Raw genomic sequence first — 25,325 nt, forward strand, 5'->3', positions numbered from 1 at the left:
TAACTCCATTTACCCGCCTTGGTTCCGTAACCCTTAATACCTTTGTCTAACAAACATCCACCAATGTCAGTTTTGAAATTTTTCAATTGACCCCCAGCCTCAACAGCTTTTTGGGAGAGCGAGTTCCAGATTTCCACTACCCTTTGTGTGAAGAATTGCTCCCTGACATCGCCTCTGAATGGATTTGCTCTAATTTTAAGGTTATGCCCCCTTGTTCTGGATAAGAGAGAAACTATTTCCTCTATCAACTCCTTTAATCATCTTAAACACCTTAATTAGATCACCCCTCAATCTTCTGTATTCTTGGGAATATAAACCTAGTCTATGCAACCTGTCCTCTTAATTTAACCCTTTTAGCCCCGGTATCATTCTGGTGAACATAAAATCTAAAGCTGCGATTCCAGCCCCTGTCCAACTCCAGTCCAGTTTTGGACGTTGGACAATAGGTTGCATTTCCCCATTTGCAGGGGAGGGTTCCTATTCCAGATCATTATCCAGTGGCCCATATTGGAAAGGGGCATGTCTGTATATCAGGCGAGGACAGGATCGGCCGACTGTGACTGCCTTGATTTTAAAATCCTCATCCTCGTGTGCAAATTCTCATCCTTGTTTTCCAAATCCCTTCATGGCTTTTGCCCCTCCCCATCTCTGTAACCTCCTCCAGCCCTACAACCCTCAGAGATCTCTGCGCTCCTCCAGTTCTGGCCTCTTGTGCATCCCCGATTTTCATCTTTCCACCATTGGCGGCCGTGCCTTCAGCTGTCTAGGCCTCGAGCTCTGGAATTCCTGCTTTAAACCTCTCCGCCTTTCTCTCCTTTTTAAGATGCTCCTTAAAACATACCTTTGACCAACTCCTGTCCTAATTTCTCCTTAAGTGGCTCGGTGACAAATTTTGTTTGATAATCGCTTCTGTGAAGCGCCTTGGGATATTTTTATTATGTTAAAGGCGCTATATAAATGCAAGTTATTGTTGTGCTGATGGTTAAATAGGAAGCTGATGCTAGCTGTCTGGGCTCATGCCAGAAGATTGACCGCTTGGCCAAGATACAGGGGTTGCATGTGCCATCCTCCCCTCGGGAGTCACTGCCTTTAGGTGGAAGATGGTCGGTGAGGAATATGGGGGAAAGGGATGTGGAGAAGATCTGGAAAAAAAAAGTGTAATAAGAAAACCCTGCGTTTGTTTTCATAGTCACCAGCAATGTTGTTTAGCATAATTAAAATTGACAGTATGCTTGGTTGATGCCATGTAAAGCACTCGCAATGTGTGTAGCTTTAGAGCTAATTTAACTGACAAAGCTACACACTCAGGTTCTTGGAACGCTAACTGACTAGATTATAGGACAGTATGCTAAACCCCAACATGTGAACAAATGATGCAAATAAGAGTGTTGAATAAATCTGTACCACTACATGAACAGTCTAAACTCTGTTCAGTGGTTGATGAATAATGCTCTCTTTATAGTGCAACACCTTTACGAACAATGACAGTTACATTTATTTATAATTTGCTTTTCAATTGATTTATATTTTTTATGATTTGTTTTATGAATTTTGGAACTTGTCAAATTGAGGGATGGTAAAGCTGCAAATGGGACACTTTTTCAAACAGTCGGTCACAGTAAGGCATTTCCGGATCAGCTATGACATCGTTGAATACGGAACAAAACTAGATCTACTCCACATCAGCCCCAAGCTCAAAGGATCAATTTCCCACCACAGCCATCGTGTGGCCTCTCTGAGATTGACAATTTAGTCTCAAATTAGGGGCCGGTTACTGCTGGACACTCAAGCCCACTAAGAACTGAATTGAGATTGTGCAAGTTTACTTCAGAAAAGAAAGTACTTGCATTTATATAGCGCCTTTCACAGCCTCAGGATGTCCCAAAGCGCTTTACAGCCAATTAAGTACTTTTTTGAAGTGTAGACACTGTTGTAATGTAGGAAATGCGGCAGCCAATTTGCGCACAGCAAGATCCCACAAACAACAATGTGGTAATGACCAGATCTGTTTTTTTCTTTAGTGATGTTGGTTGAGGGCAAAACATTGGCCAGGACATGGGAAGATCTCCCCTGCTGTCCTTCAAAATAGTGCCATGGGATCTTTTGCGTCCACCCGAGAGGGCAGACGGGGCCTTGATCTAACATCTCATCTGAAAGACGTTAATCCACTAGGTCTCTTCGCAGCAAGAAGGGATTTTATTTTCCTATTTGGGGTGAATCTGAGGCCAGATTCTCAAGGTGAAAGGTCATTGTTTAACTATTGGTGCATCCCGGTGCTCCCTCACCGTGTTGGCATTTGAAATCTTGTCCGTGGTGCACCACGTAGAAAGTCCAGGTTGGGCAGGACACCGTCAACCCTGGTCATTGCTTCCACTTCTCTTGTCGTTGATGTTTAGATTTAGGTTCCCTATAAGCAGAACCAGGAAGCATTGTTTTTAACATCTTAATCAAATTTCTTTCCTTAGGTGAACCGTTTTCGAATCCCCTGGCACCAGATTCACATGAGGTGGAAGATGCTCGGTCGCTGCATCAGTGAGTATTACCCACACCCGGGGAAAGGGGGTCTCAGTGCTTTCGTAGAATCATTCTGCACAGAAGCCGGCCATTCGGCCCATTGTGCCTGTGCTGGCTCTTTTGAAAAAGCTATCCAATTAGACCCACTCCTCCTGCTCTTTCCCCATAGCCCTGCAGTATTTTCATTTTCAACTATATACCCAATTCCCTTTTGAAAATTATTATTGAACCTGCTTCCACCATCTTTTCAAGCAGTACATTCCAGATGATAACAATTCGCTGTGTTTTTTTAAAAAAAATTCTCCTCATCTCCCCTCTGATTCTTTTGCCAATTGCCCTAATGCTGTGGCATCTGGTTACTGACCCTCCTGTCAGTGGAAGCAGATTCACCTTTTTAAATGGCGAGAAGCTAGGAACTGTGCTGGAGCAGAGAGATTTAGGGGTCCAGGTTCAGAAGTCACTAAAAGCTAGTGGACAGGTACAAAAAATAATTTAAAAGAGTAATTGAATATTAGCCTTTATCTCGAGGGGGCTGGAATACAAAGGGGTGGAAGTTATGTTACAGTTACATAAAGCTCTGGTTATACCCCCATTTAGAGTACTGTGTTCAGTTCTGGGCACCGCACCTCAGGAAGGATAGATTGGCCTTGGAGGGAGGGGTTGCAATGCTGATTCACCAGAATGATACCGGGGCTAAAAGGGTTAAATTTTGAGGACAGGTTGCATGGACAAGGTTTGTATTCCCTTGAGCACAGATGATTAAGGGGTGATCTAATTGAGGTGTTTAAGATGATTAAAGGATTTGATAGGGTAGATAGAGAGAAACTATTTCCTCTGGTGGGGGGAATCCAGAACAAGGGGGCATAATCTTAAAATTAGAGCTAGGCCATTCAGGGGTGATGTCAGGAAGCACTTCTTCACACAAAGGGTAGTGGAAATCTGGAAAACTCTTTTCTTTCTCCCCCCCCCCCCCCCCCAAAAAAAAACCTGTCAGCTGGGGGTCAAATTGAGAATTTCAGAACTGATAGACTTTTGTTGCGTAAGGGTATTAAGGGTTAAGGCGGGTAAATGGAGTTGAGGTACAGATCAGCCATGATCTAACTAAATGGCGAAACAGGCTCGAGGGGCTGAATGGCCTCCTCCTGTTCCTGTGTTCGTTTGCAATTGCAGTGTGATCAGTGCGACACTACTGCGCGCTAATCTGTTCATTTGTAGTCTGAACTAGAGGACAGAGATTTGAAATTAACGAGCCTGAAGCAAGAATAGAGATTAGAAGGAAATTTGGGGGTAGGGTTGTGTAGTGGTCATTTTATTGGACTAGTAATTCAGAGACCTGAATTAATAATCCAGAGAACGTGAGTTTAAACCCCACCAGGGCAGTTTCAGAATTTGAATTCACCTTTTGAAGTAACCATGCAGCTGTCGGCTTGTTGTAAAAACCCAACTGGTTCACTTATGTCTTTTGAGAAATAAACCTGCAGTTTTACCCGGTCTGGCCTATATATGACTCGAGTCCCAGTTGACACTGAACTGTCCTCTGAAGTGGCCTGGCAAGCCACTCAGTTACGATGAACTGCAACGGTTCAAGAAGAAGGCCCACCACCACCTTCTCGGGGCAACTAAGGATGGGCAATAAATGCCGGCCACGCCAGTGATGCCCACATCCCGAGAATGAATTTTAAAAAAAACATCTTCTTTCCCCATGAGATAGTAAGTACATGGGACAGATTCCCGTGCAATTAAATCAGAAAAGAGCTGGTTGGGAATAGAATAGGCATGACTAAGATGATCAAATCCTCCTGGCCCACAGCAGTGCTGGAGGAAGTCTCATGATGTGCAGAATCTCTTTTTATAATGTTTGTCGTTCATCCGGGAAACTCAAAACGTGTGGAAAGCCAAGTCCGCATGAATCGCAGAATTAAAAAACCTTCTTCACCAAATCACGAGATGTGAGTGTGGCAATAGGACCCAGGTCTTACTCACAAGAGCCACATGGATTTTCCATGGCCATTTGGTGCATAGATGTATTAAATAGGGGGCTGTAATGTGTCCCTATAACTTGTCTTTAACGTAGATGGCCAGCTCTATTGGGTTACGTTGGATTTTACAGAGTGCAGTAGGGTTCTAGAGGCAGTGGAAATGGTCATGTTGGGTGATGTGAAGTTTATCAACTAGCCGCTGGAAGGTGCATGATTTGACCCTGGTGAAGCAGCTTGCCCAACCGACCCAATGCCCTTCTTATGCCACATGTTGAAGCCACTGGCAGGGAGACCCCCTCAGGAAGTTTACCGCTGTGCCAAAGCAGGGAGAGAGCTAACAGGCCCACTGGCACCTTCAGTGCAGCGCGGGCTTCCCTCCAGATTGCCAGAGTCAGGGTACTACTGTGTGATTCTGGGTGCTTGTTGCTCTTTTCTGGGGATTTGTGAGGGGGAGGGATGGGTGTGAAGTGGAACTGGTAGAGTGGCGTTTCCCTCCATCTTCAGGCGGAGGTTTGGGGGGTGGTGAGGGGGCAGCCTTGTTTTAGGCAACGATGCTCTCGAGGTGGGATGCTCAGTAGGAGCGCTGGCAGTTTTGGGAGACTCTGTCTGCTGCCTTTATCAGGGAGTCGGGGCAGTTTCAGGTGTATTCTTGGATCACCTTCCTGCCCAGAGGAATCTGGTAATCTGCTTATTGATGTCGCAGAACTGCCCAGCTGGGGTGCGAATGGGCAGCACCTGGAACGTGTAGGGGGAGAACATTCATCTTTCTGATGCCCCCTCTACCTAGCAGTGAGATGGGGAGGCTGTTCTCCCCTCCCAGAATATACATGGACAGGTGGTGTTTCCTCTAAAGGGCCGTGAGTTTAAGCATACTTAATAATAGGTTTTGACAGTGTGAATAGTAAAACGCTATTTCCTCTGGTTGGAGACTCATTGACAAAGGGTGATCATTCTTTCAGTGGCAATTTTAAGCCGGAGAGAGGTAAGGAGAAGTTTCTTTACGCAGGATTTATTGGAGCAGGGAGTATCCTTTACCGTAGGGAGTAGCTGAAGCAGAAACCATTGTTTCCTTTCAGTGAAAATTGGCTAAATATTTGAAGCAGAAAAAAATACAGGGCTATGGGGAAAGAGCAGGGCATTAGTTTTGAGAGTGGGATTAGTTTTAGCTTGCTCTAACAAAGAGCTGGCACAGGCACGATGGGCTGAATGGCCTCTCCCTGTGCCGTGAATTTCTGCAGTTTTATGGCATAGGTATTTAAAGGCTGTCTTTGGTGAAGTTTGAGGATTTATGGATCAAGAGCTTTGCCCTCCATTTCTTAATTATTGAGCGTGTAGTCTGTTTTTTTTATATGTAAATAAACGTGTGTGTGGTTAATGACGTATCTGCAGGATGTCACCCACACGTTGTCACACTGTTACTTAAATTGTAATGTTATTTTGCATAGGTCCAAACTGACCAATGAGGACTTCCGAAAGTTGTTGATGACCCCAAGGTCAACACCATCATCAGCTCCGCCTTCAAAAACCCGCCAACATGAGTGAGTTCGAGGGTCTGAAGAAGTTTGGATTTGTATTTGACTTTGCAAATGAACAACTGTCGCTTTTAATTCCAATTAACTTCCACCAAAATTTGCTTTACGCACCCTCCTTTAGCTGTCACAGTAAAACCGACATAAAGCTTGGGTTTAAGCTTTTTTTTGCAATACAACTATTGTTCCTGTAGGTTTTTCTTTCCCCCTCCTCTTGTGAGGAAGTGCCAGGCCTCCATTTGGCGAGTGTTTAGGAATCAGGAGCTCACCACGTGGTGGATTTGCAGCCGCAGATCAATCTCCATCTCTCCCACGCCGTGCAGCTTTCCTGAGCGTGGCCATTGAGCGAGATGTTGGTCGGGTCTGTGGGCCTCAAATAAAAGTTAGTGAGCAACACTGCCCTGGATTAAGCAAACTGGTACTTCCGCGATAAATTTTTGTGTTGAGTGTTTGTTTTCCAATCCATACGCAATAGTTAGATGGCAGCAGTCCTGTGAAACTTTAAGAAAAAGTTTACCTCCCATAATTTTTTTTTTCCAAGAACTGCATGCACTGGAAATGCACAGCGAGTTAACCGGCATCTGAAAACCGGTTTAAGTTTCAATGCGAACCATTGATCAGAGCTGTTCTCCACCCAAAACATTGTAAAAGCTATTCCTCAGTGCTAAAGCCCATCTCGGATGGCAGGCGCAAAGTGTTTTGCCAATTTGTTAGTCAAATGTAGCTGCCTTGTCTGGTGTATTGTAATGCCATTATCCACCATCCCTTCACCATGTACTAGGTGGTGAGGTAGTAGTGCAGCCACTTAGGATTAGGAGTAAATGTGATCAGGATCTTAATCTGGCCATTTCCCATTGACGTTTAATGGTTCTCTTGATGATTAAGGTGGGCATGTTGTACGTTTGTAATCTAATGTTTGGTAATATCTTACCGCAGGATGCCAAGGGAATACAACGAGGAGGATGATCCAGCTGCTCGAAGGAGGAAAAAGAAAAGGTATGCTTTACTGGGGGATTGGCTCCAAATACCAAAATGGCCGTCCTCTCTCAATGGTGTGTGGTCAAGAATCATACATCACAGAAGGAGGCTATTCAGCCCATTTAGTCCCACTCCCCTGGCTCTTTCCCCATAGCCCTGCAAATTTTTCCTATAGTGTGGCGAAAGTAACTGGAAAAGATCCACATTAGAAACATTATGCTGATAGTGATTCTCTCCCCCAGCCCCAATTGAGCAAGGTAGTGTGAAGAGTGAAAGGCCGGAGTGCAGGACATCACTAAGGTTGAAAAGAGTAGGAGGGATGTGGACATTAATCGGGAAGCAGTGGGTAGAAAATGCCAAGCTTGAATCTTGGAAGGAGATGGTAGGAGGAAGGAACAACTGAGAGGTAAGAAGTTCTAGCAATTGGGAACTATGCAATAAATTTTGATTTCAACATAATGAGGTTACATAAAGAGGAGGAAGTGAGCTTGTTGAATGGTGTCTTTGGAGATTGAGAGGAAGAAGGAAGGAAAGTGCAGGTGAGTCAGGTTCATGGGAGTATCAGAGATGGGAAAAGTTACGACAAGTGAGAACAGGGTCGACTATCAGAAAGGCTTTCTCTTCTGTTCTGTGGAAGGGTACGAGAGAGGTGTTGGAATAAATGTTCACTGTTGGATTCGCACAATATCCTGGTCATGGCATCTGTAGTCAGCTCGAGCAACAGAATGAAACTTGTATTAAAGGAAACTGCATAGTGGAGAAGGATTGCAAGCCTTGATTGGTAATTAAATGTGCTATCCATGACATTAAACTTTATGGTGTCTAGCTTTGCTCTGTATCTTTTATATTAAAAAAAAATCTATTTTTGTTAACTCTGTGAGCAAAGAGAGGGATGTTGATGCTGGGGATGGGAACAAATGATCCATTCAGGTACTCAATGTCTGCACCAAGCACTCCCAGGTCAGGTATAGTGCAGTTAGATCATAGAATCATACAGCACAGAAGGAGGCCATTACGCCCATTTTGCATGTGCCGGCTCTTTGAAAGAGCTCTCCAGTTAGTCCCATTTCCCCTCAGCCCTGCAAATTTTTCCTTTTCAAGTATTTATCCAGTTCCCCTTTGAAAGTTACTATTGAATCTGCTTCCATCACCTTTTCAGGCAGCGAATTCCAGATCAAAATTTAGTCTGCATCAGCTTCAGATACAGTCTAAAGCCTCTTCTACTGTGCCCCAGCGATTTGCCTCAGTCGCAATCTCCTACTGCACCACTTTCCGTTTGCCGTTTTTCATTTTGCCACACCAGGCGTGCTATTGACCCTTTTGAGTGAAATTTAGGGGCAGGTTTTGCTGTGGCTCCTTGTCCACTAGGAACTAGATGGAGGCTGCCTGCACACTCTTCGTTTCGGACCCTCGTAGCTAACAGATGGGGAGGACACTTTCACCCCTTTGTTCCGCGCTGGGTTTGAACCCAGGTCCCAGAGTCAAAAGTCTCGGTGTGTGCTTTCGTTCAACTGGAGAGAAAAAAAACTTTTCCCCGATTCACTTTCAGTTATTATGCGAAGCTGCGACAGCAGGAGTTGGAGCGGGAGCGCGAGCTGGCGGAGAAGTACCGCGATCGAGCGAGGGAAAGACGAGACGGCGTGAACAAAGATTATGAGGAAACAGAGCTCATCAGCACTACGGCAAACTACAGAGCTGTCGGGCCTACTGCTGAGGCGTAAGTGTAGAAGCAAGATGGGTTCCGTTACCCCCTCCGAGACACCGGTTCAGCCCCCACCACTTAAAACGTTAACGTTTAAAACGGGCTAGTCGTTTATATCGGCCGAAATGCATTAACGTCAATTTCAGAGTTGCCAGTTATAGCATCTTAAGTGCTCCGTTTATTTCGGGCAGAAACAGCTGTGCTTACTAGTTCGCACCTGGTTACGGTGCACTGAATGCAAGAACGAACATCAGTAAATAGCGTGCACTTTAGCCCTTCTAATCCCCTCTAGGTGGTGTGAGGTTACAGTTTGTACTAAGCACTGACTGCAGTTTAAATAAAGCTGCAGGTCAGAGTGGAGCTGGAAACAACTGGGCAAAAGATCACGACACAGAAGGAACATTCATGTTATATAGCGGAGCACTATATTGGCGCTACCACATTATACCGGCCATCGCGTATAGTGGGCAAAATGCGTTTGCACGAACACACCCGCTATAAGTGGTGGGGACTATTCCCCTCTATCAGCCAATTCAATAAAAACAGAGATTAAAAGGAAACACTGCAAATGCTAGGAATTGGTAATAAAGAAGCAATCTGCTGGAAATGCAGCAGGTCCATGGATATCTGTCACGGGAATGAGGCAGACTAACTTTCGAGTTGAGGTCTTACGCCGATGCTCGAACTGTGTTTTGGTTCTGATGCGGTTTCTTAGCCGGAAACATTAGGTTGTTTTTTTTTTCCTCTTTCTCTGTTGGACCTTGCTGTACGTTTCCCGTTAAAAATGAACATATACCCGACACTGAGGAGACTACGCTGCAGGCTGGGAAAATCTGCATCTCATGTCGGTGGCATAGCTTCCTGGCCGGGAGGTGGGGGCGGGGGCTGTGGCAGACATTTAGGTGGCATTCAGGACGGTTTAAAATCACCCTCCTGCAGTTTGCTCTGGAGTCATTCTGGAACATTCACTGTAATGGGCATCATCGAAGCACCAAGCAGGGAGGGAGACCCAACCTCCAGGGTCACTGTGGCGACTGTAAAATCGAGATTTTTTTAAAAAGTCACATTTCTAGTAAGATGATTATTTTCTTGATTTTAAAAGGAGAAAGCACTTTGAGCAAAGGTAATGCCCTAAATTTCTTTCCCCATTAAGTTATGAAATAAAAACAGAAAATGCTGGAAACACTCAGCGGGTCAGGCAGCATCCGTGGAGAGAGAGAAAAACAAAGTTAACGTTTCAGATCTACGACCTTTCATCTGTTATGTTAAGTTGTGTTCTGAAAGACATCAAAATGTCCCACCGTTTCCTGCAGTTTATTCGTGTTTTTTGTTTCTTTCCAATGCAGTGACAAGTCTGCTGCGGAGAAGCGGCGACAGCTGATCCAGGAGTCCAAGTTCTTGGGTGGTGACATGGAACACACTCACTTGGTGAAAGGGTTGGACTTCGCCCTGCTACAAAAGGTCAGCACCTGCCCATTCGAAGACGGGGGGGGGGAAAGATGGCTAAAGTCCCAGAGGAGGAATTGTGGTCAAAAGGGTTACCTGGGTGCAGCTGACACAAGAGGCGCAGTTCTCCTGCCAGTTGGCTGCCTTGGAAATATAAACAGGTTGACTTACTTCGTCCCTTTACTGTCAGCCTGTGGCTCGGTGGGTAGTGCTCTCGCCTCTTGAGTCAGAAGGTCGTGGGTTCAAGTCCCACTCCGGAGACTTGAGCACATAATCCAGGCTCGCACTCCCAGTGTAGTATTGAGGGAGTGCTGCAGTGTCGGAGGGACCGTCTTTCAGATCAGACGTTAAACCGCATTCTCAGGTGGACTTAAAACCTCCCATGGCACTATTCGCAAAATAGCCGGGGAGTCCTTCCAGTGCCCTGAACAATATTTATCCCTCAACCGACACCTTAAAAAAACAAATTATCTGGTTGTTTATTTCATTGCCGTTTGTGGGATCTTGCTGTGCGCAAATTGGGTGCCGCGTTTCCCTACATTACAACAGTGATCACACTTCAAAAGCACTTAATTAGCTGTAAAGCGCTTTGGGGTGTGCTGAGGCTGTGACAGGTGCTATATAGATGCAAGTCCTTTCTTTCTGCCATGAGATCTAGTGGCTCCACTTCTGGCTCGAACAATGCCTGGTGGAAAAGCAAAACGAAGGAGAATATTACTGGGGGGCCTATATAGCAGCGCACTCCGGAAATCAGAGTAGCAAAGAAGGAGGGGTGAATTGACTGGGACTTTAATTAATAATTCTAGATATAATCTTCAACAACTTGATGCTTACTCTCGTTGTATATCATGCAGGTGATGTCACATTTCCTGCTTCATTAGGAATGGGAATGTTCCATATTTATTAAGGCTGATTGGGATGTGTTTATAAATTCTTTTTACGTAACTTATGTTCCCCCTTAAGAGGAAAAGCTCATCCTTGGGACTGCTTTTTTTTTAAAAAGAGGTCTGATTCACTTTGAATATCATTGTAAACAATTTTACAACACCAAGTTATAGTCCAGCAATTTTATTTTAAATTCACAAGCTTTCGGAGGCTACCTCCTTCCTCAGGTGAACGATGTGAAAAAACGTCATTCACCTGAGGAAGGAGGTAGCCTCCGAAAGCTTGTGAATTTAAAATAAAATTGCTGGACTATAACTTGGTGTTGTAAAATTGTTTACAATTGTCAACCCCAGTCCATCACCGGCATCTCCACATCTTGAATATCATTGTTCTTTTTAAACTGTGAATACGAATGATGTAACTGCGGAAGATGCTACAGAACAATTGGTGATTTTTCGCATGCCGTGGGGGAACAGTTTTGAAAAGAAGTGTGGTGAGAAACTAGGCAAAGCAAATGTACATATTTTTAAGTTGCCAAGAACATCAGGCTGGGCTGGAGAGAGGGAGGGGGCGTGCGCGGGGAGAGGGAGGGGGCGGGGAAAGGCGGGAGGGAAGATCAGCCACCTCCATGGCGAAGAGAGATGACGGGAAGCAAGAAAATGCACACCACCCACCCACCCCTGAAGGGATTGCAGTGTACCTCAGTGCTGTCGCTCCTCCCCTCTGGGCCTGGCTGTAAGTCTTTGCTCCATTTCTCGTCCCATGCGGACAGACTCAGGTACTCTGAATCCTGGCCCTCAGGGTGTGTTTTTATTTTTAATTTTTTGTCCACCGCCAGTGAGGTGACAATGTTTTCATTGATTCATTCTCCAAGTTATCCCGTTGGGTGCTGGGAACTCCAGACGTCAGCCTGTGGGGATGACACGGGTCCGACAGAAGGCTATATGCTCGAACCTTATCACATCATTAATTTCAGTGCGGTAGCTGCTCAGCTGTAGGGTCACTTTTCAGCTGATTGGTAAAATTTAGTCTTCAATCTGAGCCCCATCTAGGGTGAACATCAAAAAATAAATAAACTTAAAGAATGGGAAGGAAAAGGGAAGAGCAGAAATTGGGTTTTAAAACTTTAAAACCGAGATTCTTCAGCTGCTAGGCAGTGTGGGGGTTAATGTGGTCATTTACCGACATTTTCACCTTTGGTGCATCTGACTCTTGTTTTTTGTGAGCAAATCGTATTCAGGTAACACTTCCGGTGGGTCTAACTAATTCCTCCTAATTTTTTATTATTAGGTCCGTGCAGAAATCACCAGCAAAGAGAGAGAAGAAGAAGATATGATTGAGAAAGTGCAGAAGGAAGTGAAGTGAGTGATTTGGAAATTGCGTTATGACAGTCGAGGAAGGTAGAGATTCGGTAGGGTTGGGTGTGAAGGCCAACATTACACTTCATCGAAATCCTAGTGACAGCATCTTTCGGAATTCAGTGAAGTGTCATAGTGGGTGTAGACTAGAGTCATAGAAAATTTACGGCGCAAAAGGAGGCCATTCGGCCCATCGTGTCCGCGCTGACCGAAAACGAGCCACCCACCCTAATCCCACTTTCCAGCACTTGGTCCGTAGCCCTGTAGGTCGCGGGTACTTTTTAAATGTGATGAGGGTTTCTGCCTCTACCACCCTTTCAGGGAGTGAGTTCCAGACCCCTCTCACCCTCTAGGTGAAAAAATTTTTCCTCAGCTCCCCTCTAATCCTTCTACCAATCACTTTAAATCTATGCCCCCTGGTTATTGATCTCTCTGCTAAGGGAAATAGGTCCTTCCTATCCAATCTATATAGGCCCTTCCTAATCTATACAGGTCCCTCATAATTTTATACACCTCAATTAAATCTCCCCTCAGCCTCCTTTGTTCCAAAGAAAACAACCCCAGCCTATCCATTCTTTCCTCATAGCTAAAATTCTCCAGTCCTGGCAACATCCTCATAAATCTCCTCTGTACCCTTCCTAGTGCAATCACATCCTTCCAGTAATGTGGTGACCAGAACTGTATACAGTACTCAAGCTGTGGCCTAACCAGTGTTTTATACAGTTCCATTATAACCTCCCTACTCTTATATTCTATGCCTCGGCTAATAAAGGAAAGTATTCCCTATGCCTTCTTAACCACCTTATCTACCTGTCCTCCTACCTTCAGGGATCTGTGGACATGCACTCCAAGGTCCCTCACTTCCTCTACACCTCTCAATATCCTCCCATTTATTGTGTATGCCCTTGCCTTGTTTGCCCTCCCCAAATGCATTACCTCACACTTCTCCGGATTGAATTCCATTTGCCACTTTTCTGCCCACCTGACCAGCCCATTGATATCTTCCTGTAGTCTACAGCTTTCCTCCTCACTGTCAACCACATGGCCACTTCTTAATCATGCCCCCTACATTTAAGTCCAAATTATTAATATAGATCACAAAAGGCAAGGGACCTAGTACTGAGCCCTGCGGAACCCCACTGGAAACAGCCTTCCAGTCACACAAACACCCGTCTATATGAACTCGAGAAAAAAATCCAAAAATGCATTTAATAGACTTTGTCTGGGCAAACTTAGGTTGTCCAGTAAGAACATTTTGAGCTAGATAAAATAGGCTGAGTTGCTGGTGGCTACTGGTGATGGTAGTTGTGGGAAACACTTGAGCTGATGAGTTCAGTAATTAACTCCTGAGTACCAACTCAATTAAAAGGGTCACGTGGGGGGGAAAAAAGCAAAGACTAGAGGTATGTAATCGACCTCCAGGGTCAGCACGAAAGGGAAGAGCTAGGCAAGGTATGTGCGAGCAGGAAAGTTATTTTAACTGGCAGCTTCAATTAACTAAATATAAATTGGAGAAACCTAAGTGGTTAAAAGTCAGAGTTGGTTAATGAAATTCATGGCCGAGTGCGTCAAGGGAACCATGAGAGGCAGTGCTCATCTCAACCTGGTGTTTTTAAATACCAAGATAAAATACAAGAAACGGCAGTCGTGGGAGACGGTGACCATCGCATGGTCAAGTTCAATATTATTTCAGATTCAGAAATAAGAACCAGGAGCCAGATATAGAAAACATAGAAAATAGGAGGAGTAGGCCATTTGGCCCTTCGAGTCTGCTCCGCCATTCAATATGATCGTGGCTGATCCTCTATCTCAATACCATATTCCCGTACTCTCCCCATACCCCTTGATGCCTTTTGTGTCTAGAAATCTATCTATCTCCTTCTTAAATATATTCAGTGACTTGGCCTCCACAGCCTTCTGTGGTAGAGAATTCCACAGGTTTCACCACCCTCTGAGTGAAGAAATTTCTCCTCATCTCAGTCCTAAATGTCCTACCCCATATCCTGAGACTGTGACCCCTCGTTCTGGAACCCCCAGCCAGGGGAAACATCCTCCCTGCAAACAGTCTGTCTAGCCCTATCATATATAAAATGGCTAATATTTAAAGGAATAAGGGAACAACAAAGCAAAACGAATGGGGGAAGTTCACAACACTTCAGTGGAGGTCAATGGAACACTTTTAAAGGCATAATGTTAAGCGTGCAGGATAAATACATAACCCAGTGTCAACAAGCTCATACTAAACAAGCAAGACCCTAAATGAATTAACCAACAAAAAGTGAATTGGAGGAAGAATTACTTCTACAAGCTTTACAGGGAGAAAGGGGAAGGGGTTCACTGGGATGAGTATAAGAACATGCAGAAACATGTTAAAAGGGCACTCGGAAGGGCAAAGAGAGACCTAGACAAAACGCAGAGCTGCAGAGGCAAAATGCAAGAAATTCTTTAAGTGCTTTAACAGCAAGAGGGCAATGGGAGAAGAGGTTAGAGCCATAAAATATGACAATTGAGTTGAAACTGAGGATAAACACAAAATGGTAAATATTTTGAACCAAGTATTCACAAGGGAAGACACCAGCAATGTGCCCTCCCCAAAGAGGGAGGGAGGGAGAGAGAAAACCAGGAACTACAGGCCAATTAGCCTGACGTCGGTCGTCTGGAAAATGCTGGAATCCATTATTAAGGAAGTGGTAACAGGGCACTTAGAAAATCATAATATGATTAGGCAGGGTCAACATGGTTTTACGAAAGGGAAATCATGTTTGACAAATCTGAGTTTTTTGAGGATGTAACTAGCAGGGTAGATAAAGGCAAACCAGTGGATGTAGTATATTTTGGATTTTCAAAAGGCATTCGATATGGTGCCACATAAAAGGTTGTTGCACAAGATAAGGGCTCATGGGGTAGGGGGTAATATATTAGCATGGATAGAGGATTGGTTAAAGGACAGAAAACAGTGGATAATGGACAGTAGGGATAAACGGGTCATTCTCAGGTTGGCAGGCTGTAACTAGTGGGGTGCCACAAGGATAGGTGCTTGGGCCTCAGCTTTTTACAATCTATTTTAATGACTTAGATGAAGGGACCGAGTGTAATGTATCCAAGTTTGCTGACGATACAAAGCTAGATGGGAAAGTAAGCTGTGAGGAGGACACAGAGTCTGCAAAGGGATATAGACAGGTTAAGTGAGTGGGCCAGAAGGTGGCAGATGGAGTATAATGTGGGGGGGAAATGTGAGGTTATTCACTTTGGCAGGAAGAATAGAAAAACAGAATTTTTTTAAATGATGACAAAGTATTAAATGTTGGTGATCAGAGAGACTTGGGTGTCCTAGTACTAGAAACACAAAAGGTTACAGTTACAGCAAGCAATTAGGAAGGCAAATGGCATGTTGGCCTTTATTGCAAGGGGGTTGGAGTACAAGACTAAGGAAGTCTTACTACGTTGTACAGGGCATTGGTGAGACCTCACCTGGAGTACTGTGCACAGTTTTGGTCTCCTTATCTAAGGAAGGATATACTTGCCTTATAGGCGGTGCAAAGAAAGTTCACTAGATTCATTCCTGGGCTGAGAGGGTTGTCCTATGAAGAGAGGTTGGGTAGAATGAGCCTATACTCTCTGGAGTTTGGAAGAATGAGAGGTGATCTCATTGAAACATATAAGATTATGAGGGGGCTTGACAGGGTATCAATGAATCATAGAAAGGTTACAGCACGGAAGGTGGCCATTGGGCCCATAGAGTCTGGGCCGGCTCTATGCAAGAGCAATCCAGCTAGTCCCACTCCCCCAATAGATGCTGAGAGATTGTTTCCCCTGGCTAATGAGTCTACAACTAGGGGGCATAATTGCAGGATAGGGGGTTGGCCATTCAAGACTGAGATGAGGAGGAATTTCTTCACTCAGTGGGTTGTGAATCTTTGGAATTCTCTACTCCAGAGGGCTGTGGGTATTGAGCCATTGAATATATTCAAGCCTGAGATGGATAGATTTTTGGACTCCAGGAATATGGGGATCGGGCGGGGAAAGTGGAGTTGAGGTCGAAGATCAGCCATGATCTGATTGAATGGCGGAGCAGGCTCGAGGGGCCATGTGGCCTACTCCTGCTCCTATTTCTTATGTTAAACAAAATGAATGACTTTGATATAAACAAGATGGAAATACTGGACAAGCTCAGAGGGCTCAAAACAAACAAATCCCTAGGGACAAATGGTGCTTATCAAAACATGCTCAGAGAAACTAGGGAGGAGAGTTGTGAGGCGTTGACAATCGTTTATGAAGGGAGTCACTAGCCAATGTGGAGGTACCAGTAGATTGGAAACAGGCTACTATGGCGCCTGTATTCAAAAAGGGAAACAAAACATACAGGCAGCCACAGACCTGCTCATCTTCAATTCTGTGTAAAATAATGGGATTGGTTTTCAGGAGTGAACGTGAGGGTTATTAGTACGATGATAACTTAGCAAACAGCAGTCATGTGGATTCAGAAGGGCAAAGCCCTGCCTGATCAACTTCCTTTCTAAGAAAAAGTCAAAATGCAGGCAGAGCTATAAAAAGCGACAAAGGATACAAAGAAAGTAATAAGAGGTACAAAAAAGGAATATGAAAAATAAAAATTGCAAGGGATAGCAAAGCTAACTGAAAGTTTTTATAAATATTTTAAGAGAAGGAGAGTGGTAATGGCGAATGTGGTCCTGTTAAAGACAGAAGCAGATGATACTGCAATCGACAATAAGGAAATGGCAGATTGTACTTTGTATCCATCTTCACAGGAAGAGATATAGGAAACTAAAAATAAGTCAAGGTACAGGAAGTTACTGAATTTAATACAAGTTTAAAAAATGGTAATGGACTCAAGATAGACCAATTTCCAGAACCTGATGGTTTCCACCCCGGGGTATTAGAAGAGATGGGTGAGGAAATTACAGATACGTTAGTCATAATTTTCCAAAGCTCTCCTGATTCGGGAATTGTGCTGTTGGGTTGGAAAATTGCAAATGTCACTCCATTATTTAAGAAGGGAGGAAGAGAGAAAACCAGTTAGACTGACAGGTCTGTGGTTATCATCAGTTGTGGGGAAGTTACTGCAATCTGTCATCGGGGACAAAAGTGATTGAGCACTTGGACAAGTATGAGCAGATCAGACCGGGTCAGCGAGGCTTTGTAAAGGGTAGGTCACATCAGACTAATCTAGTTGAATTTTTTTTTATTCGTTCATGGGATGTGGGCGTCGCTGGCAAGGCCAGCATTTATTGCCCATCCCTAATTGCTCTTGAGAACTGCAGCAGTCTGTGTGGTAAAGTTTCTCCCACAGTGCTGTTAGGTTGGGAGTTCCAGGATTTTGACCCGATGAAGGAATGGCGATATATTTCCAAGTCGGGACGGGGTGTGACTTGGAGGGGAACGTACAGGTGGTGTTGTTCCCATGTGCCTGCTGCCCTTGTCCTTCTAGGTGGTAGAGGTCGCGGATTTGGAAAGTGCTCTGTTATCCACCATGTTAGTGACCTCTAACATGGTGGATAAGAGAGTGTCTATGGATGTTACCTATTTGGACTTGCAGAAGTCATTTGATAAGGTTCTGCATAATAGATTATTAGCAAAACTAAATTGGAGACAACCGTGCTATGTGCTGGAAATTGGTTGGGAAATAGGAGACAGGGAGTAGTGATAAAGGGAACGTACAGCCCATCAGGCTTGTTTTGCCATTCTATTAGATCATGGCTGATCTGTATCTGAACTCCATTTGCCCTCTTTGCTCTATATTCCTTAATACCCTTGCCTAACAAAAATCTATCGATCTTAATCTTGAAAACTTCAATTGACCCCCAGCATCCACAGCCTTTTGTGGGTGAAGGTTCCAAATTTCCACTACCCTGTGTGTGAAAAAAGTGCATCCTGATTTCTGTCCTAACTGTTCTAGCTCTAATTTTAAAATTGGGCCCGCCCACCCCCCACCCACTGTTCTGGATTCCCCCACCAGAGGAAATAGTTTTGCTGTTTCTACCCTATTGAATCCCTTTATCATTTTAAACACCTCGATTAGATCACCCTTAAAACCTCTAAACTCGAGGGAATGCCAACCAAGTTTATGCAACCTGTCCTTTCAATTTAACCTTTGAAGCCCCGATTGCCGTATACTTTAAACTTGCCGCACCCACTTTCTCTGAACTGAATACCCCGGGGCATTAGAAGAAATGGGTGAGCAAATTACAGATACGTTAGTCATAATTTTCCAAAGCTCTCTTGATTCGGGAATTGTGTTGTCGGGTTGGAAAATTGCAAATGTCACTGCAGTGCAGATGTCAATCTCCTCCAAAATGCTCCTTTCTTCTGAATTTAAAACTTGGATTTAGGCAGTCTCTCCCCTTTTGAGCTTGCCAAGATTTGAAAACATTATTACTTCAGGGACTCTGACTCATTAACACATTTGAATGCAGTTATAGGAGAAATTTTTAGCGGACGTAGACCCACCCGCTATTATAAACGTAACCAGATTGAAGAGAGAGCTGGATGGAATTCAAGTGTTTTAAATAATGCCTTTCAGTGGGAGGTCTCTGGAGTCAGATTTGACTTTACATATCTGAGGTGAAATAATCTTGAAGAAATTGCTGCAGAGAACTTTAATCTGAACGTTAAGGAGAAATTTGCATGGCTATGGGCAAAGAGCAGCGGGAGTGGGACTAATTGGATTGCTCTGTCAAAGAGCCGGCAGAGACACGAAGGGCTGAATGGCCGCCTCCTTTTCTGTGTGATTCTATAGTGCTCAAATCAAACTTCCCAAAACCCAGTCGTAGTAATTTTCCATTGATTGTACTCAACCTTTGTGTGCTGGAATCCTCATTGTTTTTTGCTGCCCATTCCCACCTTTTGATGGTGTTTCATGCAAACCAACGCTTTCAACAGCAGGTGTTCAATCCCTCCTCCCCACTGTACTGTCCAGATCCTTGGCCGTCTTAATTTTGTTTCCCTTTCATTTAAATATATTTCATTTTTTTTACTCTGTGGAAATCTCTGAATGGAATGCTGCTTGGTGCTCACTGGAACTTTAAACCCCTGAAACAGCAACTGCACATTGAGCAGTTGCTCAGTCTCTTTCCTCAATCAGCTGTTTAAAGCACCGATCAGCTAAAAGGGTTAAATTATGAGGACAGGTTGCATAGACTGGGCTTGTATTCCCTCTTGTATAGAAGATTAAGGGGCGATCTAACTGAGGTGTTTAAGGTGACTGAAGGAATTGATTGGGATAGAGAAACTATTTCCTCTGGGTGGGGGGAGTCCAGAACAAGGTGGGGCATAACCCTAATATTAGAGCTAGGTCGTTCAGGGGTGATGTCAGGAAGCACTTCCTGCTGCAAAGGGTAGTGGAAATCTGGAACTCTCTTCCTCCAGAAAGCCGCCGAGGCTGGGGGTCAATTGAAAATTTAAAAACTGAGATTGATAGATTTTTGTTAAGCAAGGGTATTAAGGGTTTTTAAAAAAACCAAGGCAGGTAAATGGAGTTAAAATACAGGTCAACCATGCTCTTAATTGAATGGCGGAACAGGCTCAAGGGACTGAATGGCCTACTCCTTTTCCTATGACACTACACATCAGGAATTGCCTACACTGATCAGTCAGTGCTGTAGATAATTTTGGTTTCATAATAAGTTAACCTATCTGCTGCTATAAACATGACCAGATTAAAGAGAGAGCTGGATGGATTTTGAGTGTTTTAAGTAATGCCTTTCAGTGGGAGCTTTCTGGAGACAAATTTGCCTTTCAATATTTGAAGTGAAATAATCCTTTTGCAGAAATTGCCACAGAGGACTTTATATATGAATGATAATTGTTCATTTTTAAAATTCTGTTTCAGAAAAGATGAAGACCCAGAAAACAAAATTGAATTTAAGACTCGTTTAGGTAAGCAGCAATAGCTTCTGGCACCTTGGGGAATGTGTAAATGAGTGCTCCTAATGATGATTTCATAAATATTGACCGCCCAATCAGTCTACTCTCAATCATCAGCAAAGTGATGGAAGGTGTTGTCGACAGTGCTATCAAGCGGCACTTTCTCACCAACAACCTGCTCACTGATGCTCACTTTGGGTTCCGCCAGGACCCCTCGGCTCCAGACGTCATTACAGCCTTGTCCAAACATGGACAAAAGAGCTGAATTCCAGAGGCGAGGTGAGAGTGTCAAGGCAGCATTTGACCGAGTGCAGCACAAGGAGCCGTGGCAAAATTGAAGTCAATGGGAATCGGGGAAAACTCTCCAGTGGCTGGAGTCATGCCTATCACAAAGGAAAATGACAATGGTTGTTGGAGGCCAATCATCTCAGCCCCAGGACATTGCTGCTAGAGTTCCTCAGGGCAGTGTCCTTGGCCCAACCATCTTCAGCTGCTTCATCAATGACCTTCCCTCCATCATAAGGTCAGAAATGGGGATGTTCGCTGATGATTGCACAGTGTTCAGTTCAATTCGCAACCCCTCAGATAATGAAGCAGTCCGAGCCCGCATGCAGCAAGACCTGGACAACATTCAGGCTTGGGCTGATAAGTGGCAAGTAACATTCACGCCAGACAATTGCCAGGCAATGACCATCTCCAACAAGAGAGTCTAACCACCTCCCCTTGACATTCAATGGCACTACCATCGCTGAATCCCCCACCATCAACATCCTGGGGGTCACCATTGACCAGAAACTTAACTGGACCAGCCATATAAATACTGTGGTGACAAGAGCAAGTCAGAGGCTGGGTATCCTGCGGCGAGTGACTCACCTCCTGATTCCCCAAAGCCTTTCCACCATCTACAAGGCACAAGTCAGGAGTGTGATGGAATACTCTCCACTTGCTCAACACCATCCAGGACAAAGCAGCCCGCTTGATTGGCACCCCATCCACCACCCTAAACATTCACTCCCTTCACTACCGGCGCACAGTGGCTGCAGTGTGTACCATCCACAGGATGCACTGCAGCAACTCACCAAGGCCTCTTCAACAGCACCTCACAAACCCGGGATCTCTACCACTTAAAAGGACAACGGCAGCAGGCACATGGGAACAACACCACCTGCATGTTCCCCTCCAGGTCACACACCATCCCGACTTGGAAATATATTGCCGTTCCTTCATCGTTGCTGGATCAAAATCCTGGAACTCCCTTCCTAACAGCACTGTGGGAGAACCTTCACCACACGGACTGCAGCGGTTCAAAAGGCGGCTCACCACCACCTTCTCGAGGGCAATTGGGGATGGGCAATAAATGCTGGCCTCGCCAGCGATGCCCACGTCCCATGAACGAATAAAAAAAAAAAATGACCCTGAATGATGTAAAGTCTGTTGGCTAGCTCTCAAAGCTGCCTACTGAACGAATGAAAAAAAAAACTTCTGAGCCCATTTTAAAGAGGGTAGCTTGGGTTTTCTGATTGTAGAGCCAACTGTACTGTATGGGACTAAAAGGGTTAAATTATGAGGACAGGTTGTATAGACTAGGCTTGTCGTCCCTTGAGTATAGAAGATTAAGGGGTGAACTAATTGAGGTGCTTAAGATGATTAAAGGATTTGACAGGGTAGATAGAGAAACTATTTCCTCTGTTGGGGGGAGTCCAGAACAAGGGGGCATAACCTTGGAGCTAGGCCGTTCAGGGTTGATGTCAGGAAGCACTTCTTCACACAAAGGGTAGTGGAAATCTGGAACTCTCTTCCCCCAAAAAGCTGAGGCTGGGGGTCAATTGAAAATTTCAAAACTGAGATTGATAAATTTTTGTTAGGCCAGGGTATTAAGGATTACGGAACCAAGGTAGGTAGATGGAGTTACGGTGCAGATTAGCCATCTTGGGATCTAATTGAATGGCGGAACAGACTAGAGGGGCTGAATGGCCTACTCCTGTTCCTACGTTCTTAATGGTAACCCAATCATTTTAAATAGCTCGCCATGGACATCACAATCAGAAGGCGCAGCTGGTGTCTCAACAACGGACACATCACACCAATCCATGGCAGACTCGGTAAATCCCCAACGCTGGTCACGTGTCGTACTGCCCGAGTGCTGTCCACACCACTTGCACCGTGCACGCTTATGGATAGCCGTCTATATTGGGCAAATGGCGCTAACCGTTTGTCATCACCATCAGAATCAATGATAGAGTCAAGTAAACAGTATTAAGTACGGCAGCTATTTCGTGCCGTTCAGTACTTATCAATTTAAGAACTCAGTCGTGACCTTCTGTTTCTTTCCAGGGCGTAACGCGTACCGTATCCTGTTCAAAATTAAGCCCCAGGAGCGAAACGAACTGTTTTTGCCAGGGCGCATGGCCTATGTTGTGGATCTGGACGATGAATACGCGGACACAGATGTACCTACGACGCTAATCAGGAGCAAAGCTGACTGTCCTACGATGGAGGTAAAGATTAGCCATGCGATAACGGGACATTTGTAATTTGTCCGGACGGGCTGTAAATGAGCTTTGAATCTTTGGGCGGTTTTACATTTGTGCCGGGTTTTAGGAGAAGGATGCCAAGCTAACGTCTGAATCATTCTCCCATGTTTATATACAGCCCTGTGTCTCCTGTAGGCTGATGTGAAATCCAGAGACCCGGTCTTATGCTGTGAAAATATCAGCAGTAGAGATTGAAAGTAACTGATGCAGATGTTTCTGATATAATTTCATACCACCTAAAATACCATGGGCTAAGTCTTCCTGCAAAAATGGTAGCGTATTAACGATGCACCGCGTTATTAATGCTCAAATCGACCAGCAAGTTCAGGGGATTAACAGGTACGCCGTGAGTTGCAAATCTCCAGAATATGCTGGTCGATTTACGCCACTCCGCCATTTGCTTTGCACAAGTGATATCGCGCCCTCAGCCTCGCGGTTATTTAAGAACTTTCTCGATTAGCACAGTAACTGCCCATTAAACTCGCCGCAAAAGGTTAGGGCTCATAATTAACAAAATAAGTACCCTTTTAACGATGTGATAATTGTCAATGTAATGCCGATCAACCGCTCTGACCCAGAAAGGGAACAATTTAAACTCATTCCTGCATGTAGTAAATTGTTGTTGGGGATTTTACAAATTTTAACTTTTAATTTTTTTTCTCTCTCTCTCTCACAATCCAATCTTTCTGTCCCTCTGTTTATTTCTCTTTCTGTACCTGATTTGACTCTAATTCACCCTCCTTCTCTGTCGTTCCTCTATTTCTTTCTCGATCCTTAAACCTCATTGGTTAAGGAGACGCACTGTTGGTCCCGTCGTTCACTCAGGTCCCAGGCGTCCCATTGCCCTCACTGCACCGTTATCAGCTCGCACTCCCAGCAAGTTACGGGGCAAATTATATTCGAGCTGAAGGAAAAAGTCTAACTAACGCCGCGAGATGCCCCGTCTGATTGTGTACTGTATTGATTTTGCTCGGCTTGTACCGTCGATGAACCTTATGTCGCCTTGTCGTAATCAATCTGTAATTTCTCTTAAGGCGCAGACAACCTTGACCACGAATGACATTGTTATCAATAAGCTGACTCAGATCCTGTCCTACCTGCGTCAGGGAACTCGTAACAAGAAGTTGAAGAAGAAAGATAAAGGTAACGTTAAAACGAAACGCAAGATACTGCAGGCAGACTTTTACAACCCAAGCTTTGTGTCACCTAACCACTGCTTCTTGATGCATCTCATCTACTCTTTCCATGTCATTGTCTGGGTGGTGGTCCTCTGCAGAAGGGGACTTAAGCCTTCACTAGGAATTGATAGGGTAGATAGAGAAACTTTTTCCACTGGTGGGGGGGGGGAGTCTAGGAGAAGGGAACATAACTTTAAAATCAGAGCCCAGGCATTCAGGAGAGAAGTCAGGAAACACTTCTTCACCCAAAGGGTGGTAGAAGTGTGGAACTCTCTCCCACAAAAAGCCGTAGACGCTAGCTCGATTAATAATTTTAAATCTGAGATCGATCGATCTTTGCTAGCCAAGGGTATTTAGGGATCTAGAGCCAAGGCGGGTGGATGGAGTTCGGATACAGATCAGCCATGATCTCATTCAATGGTGGAACTGGCTCACGGGGCTAAGTTCCTAAGTTTCCCAATTTAGTACAAAACTCTACCACCGCCACCACCACTGTAAACGTGTAACAACCAATGCTTCACCGCAGTGTTGAATGGTTCAAAATGCGTGCTCCAGGCACAAGCCATTTCTGGTTGGACAAAAGCTGGAATCGAATCGCCAGGTGTTATTCACAATACAGGAGCCTTGGTTCAAAAGATTTCACACATCCACCCACCATTACCGTTTACTGAAATCCTGGTAACAGACTGAATGATTGAACATATTCAGGAAGACATAAATATGCATTAATAAATGGTGAAGATCAGTTCAACAATTCAGAGGGTGTCCTAAGCTGCGTCCTCTAAACTCCTTATGTTTTTTTTAAATTTCAGTTTTCTCTCTGCTGTTCTGAAGCAATGTGATGCTGGGGTATTCTTCAGATACCAGGTTTGGCTCACCCAAATGGCCTTTCTTTGTGAATGAGCCCAGGCAGTGAGTTTCTGTGAGTTATTCAGCGATGGAGAGCATCGCAGCTGAGCCTGACCCCATCCAATCTTCCCACATCTACATTCTAGCCTGGGGGAGGGCGGGGGGTTCACGGCATACCAGTCTGGAGTGGGAACCCCAGCTGACTGTGTTGTGCTTCCTTCTCCCATCCTTAACCCAGGGGCACTGAGGCCAATTGTAGCGGCCTGGCTTGAGAGCAGCTAACTCAGCAAAGAAGGAGCATTGAACCCAGGACCATCTGATGTCTGAGGCTCAGTATGTTATACTATCTAAGGAAAACCAGACAGCATGGGATGAAGTAAACACCTGCGGGCAGTAGCTGATATGTGGAGCACAAACACCAGCATGGACCATTTGGGCCGAATGGCCTGTTTCTGTGCTGTACATTGTTTGTAATTCTACGTAATTTTC

At 44.7% G+C, this 25,325-nt stretch overlaps 1 protein-coding gene across 2 annotated transcripts in view; it reads left to right on the plus strand.

The window, feature by feature from the left end:
- The window catches only part of ik (IK cytokine), a 64,628-nt gene that overhangs the window by 5,675 nt on the left and 33,628 nt on the right, over positions 1 to 25,325 (plus strand). For both annotated transcript variants that reach the window (XM_067996004.1, XM_067996003.1), the window contains exons 2-10: positions 2,466 to 2,532; positions 5,939 to 6,031; positions 6,959 to 7,018; positions 8,550 to 8,717; positions 10,049 to 10,163; positions 12,324 to 12,394; positions 20,241 to 20,287; positions 22,610 to 22,773; positions 23,844 to 23,952. In XM_067996004.1, the coding sequence (XP_067852105.1) occupies positions 2,466 to 2,532; positions 5,939 to 6,031; positions 6,959 to 7,018; positions 8,550 to 8,717; positions 10,049 to 10,163; positions 12,324 to 12,394; positions 20,241 to 20,287; positions 22,610 to 22,773; positions 23,844 to 23,952 (894 nt within the window). The remainder of the gene's footprint in view (positions 1 to 2,465; positions 2,533 to 5,938; positions 6,032 to 6,958; positions 7,019 to 8,549; positions 8,718 to 10,048; positions 10,164 to 12,323; positions 12,395 to 20,240; positions 20,288 to 22,609; positions 22,774 to 23,843; positions 23,953 to 25,325) is intronic.

This window comes from Heptranchias perlo, chromosome 14 (assembly GCF_035084215.1).
Source record: "Heptranchias perlo isolate sHepPer1 chromosome 14, sHepPer1.hap1, whole genome shotgun sequence".
In the NCBI taxonomy this organism is placed as follows: Eukaryota; Metazoa; Chordata; class Chondrichthyes; order Hexanchiformes; family Hexanchidae; genus Heptranchias; species Heptranchias perlo.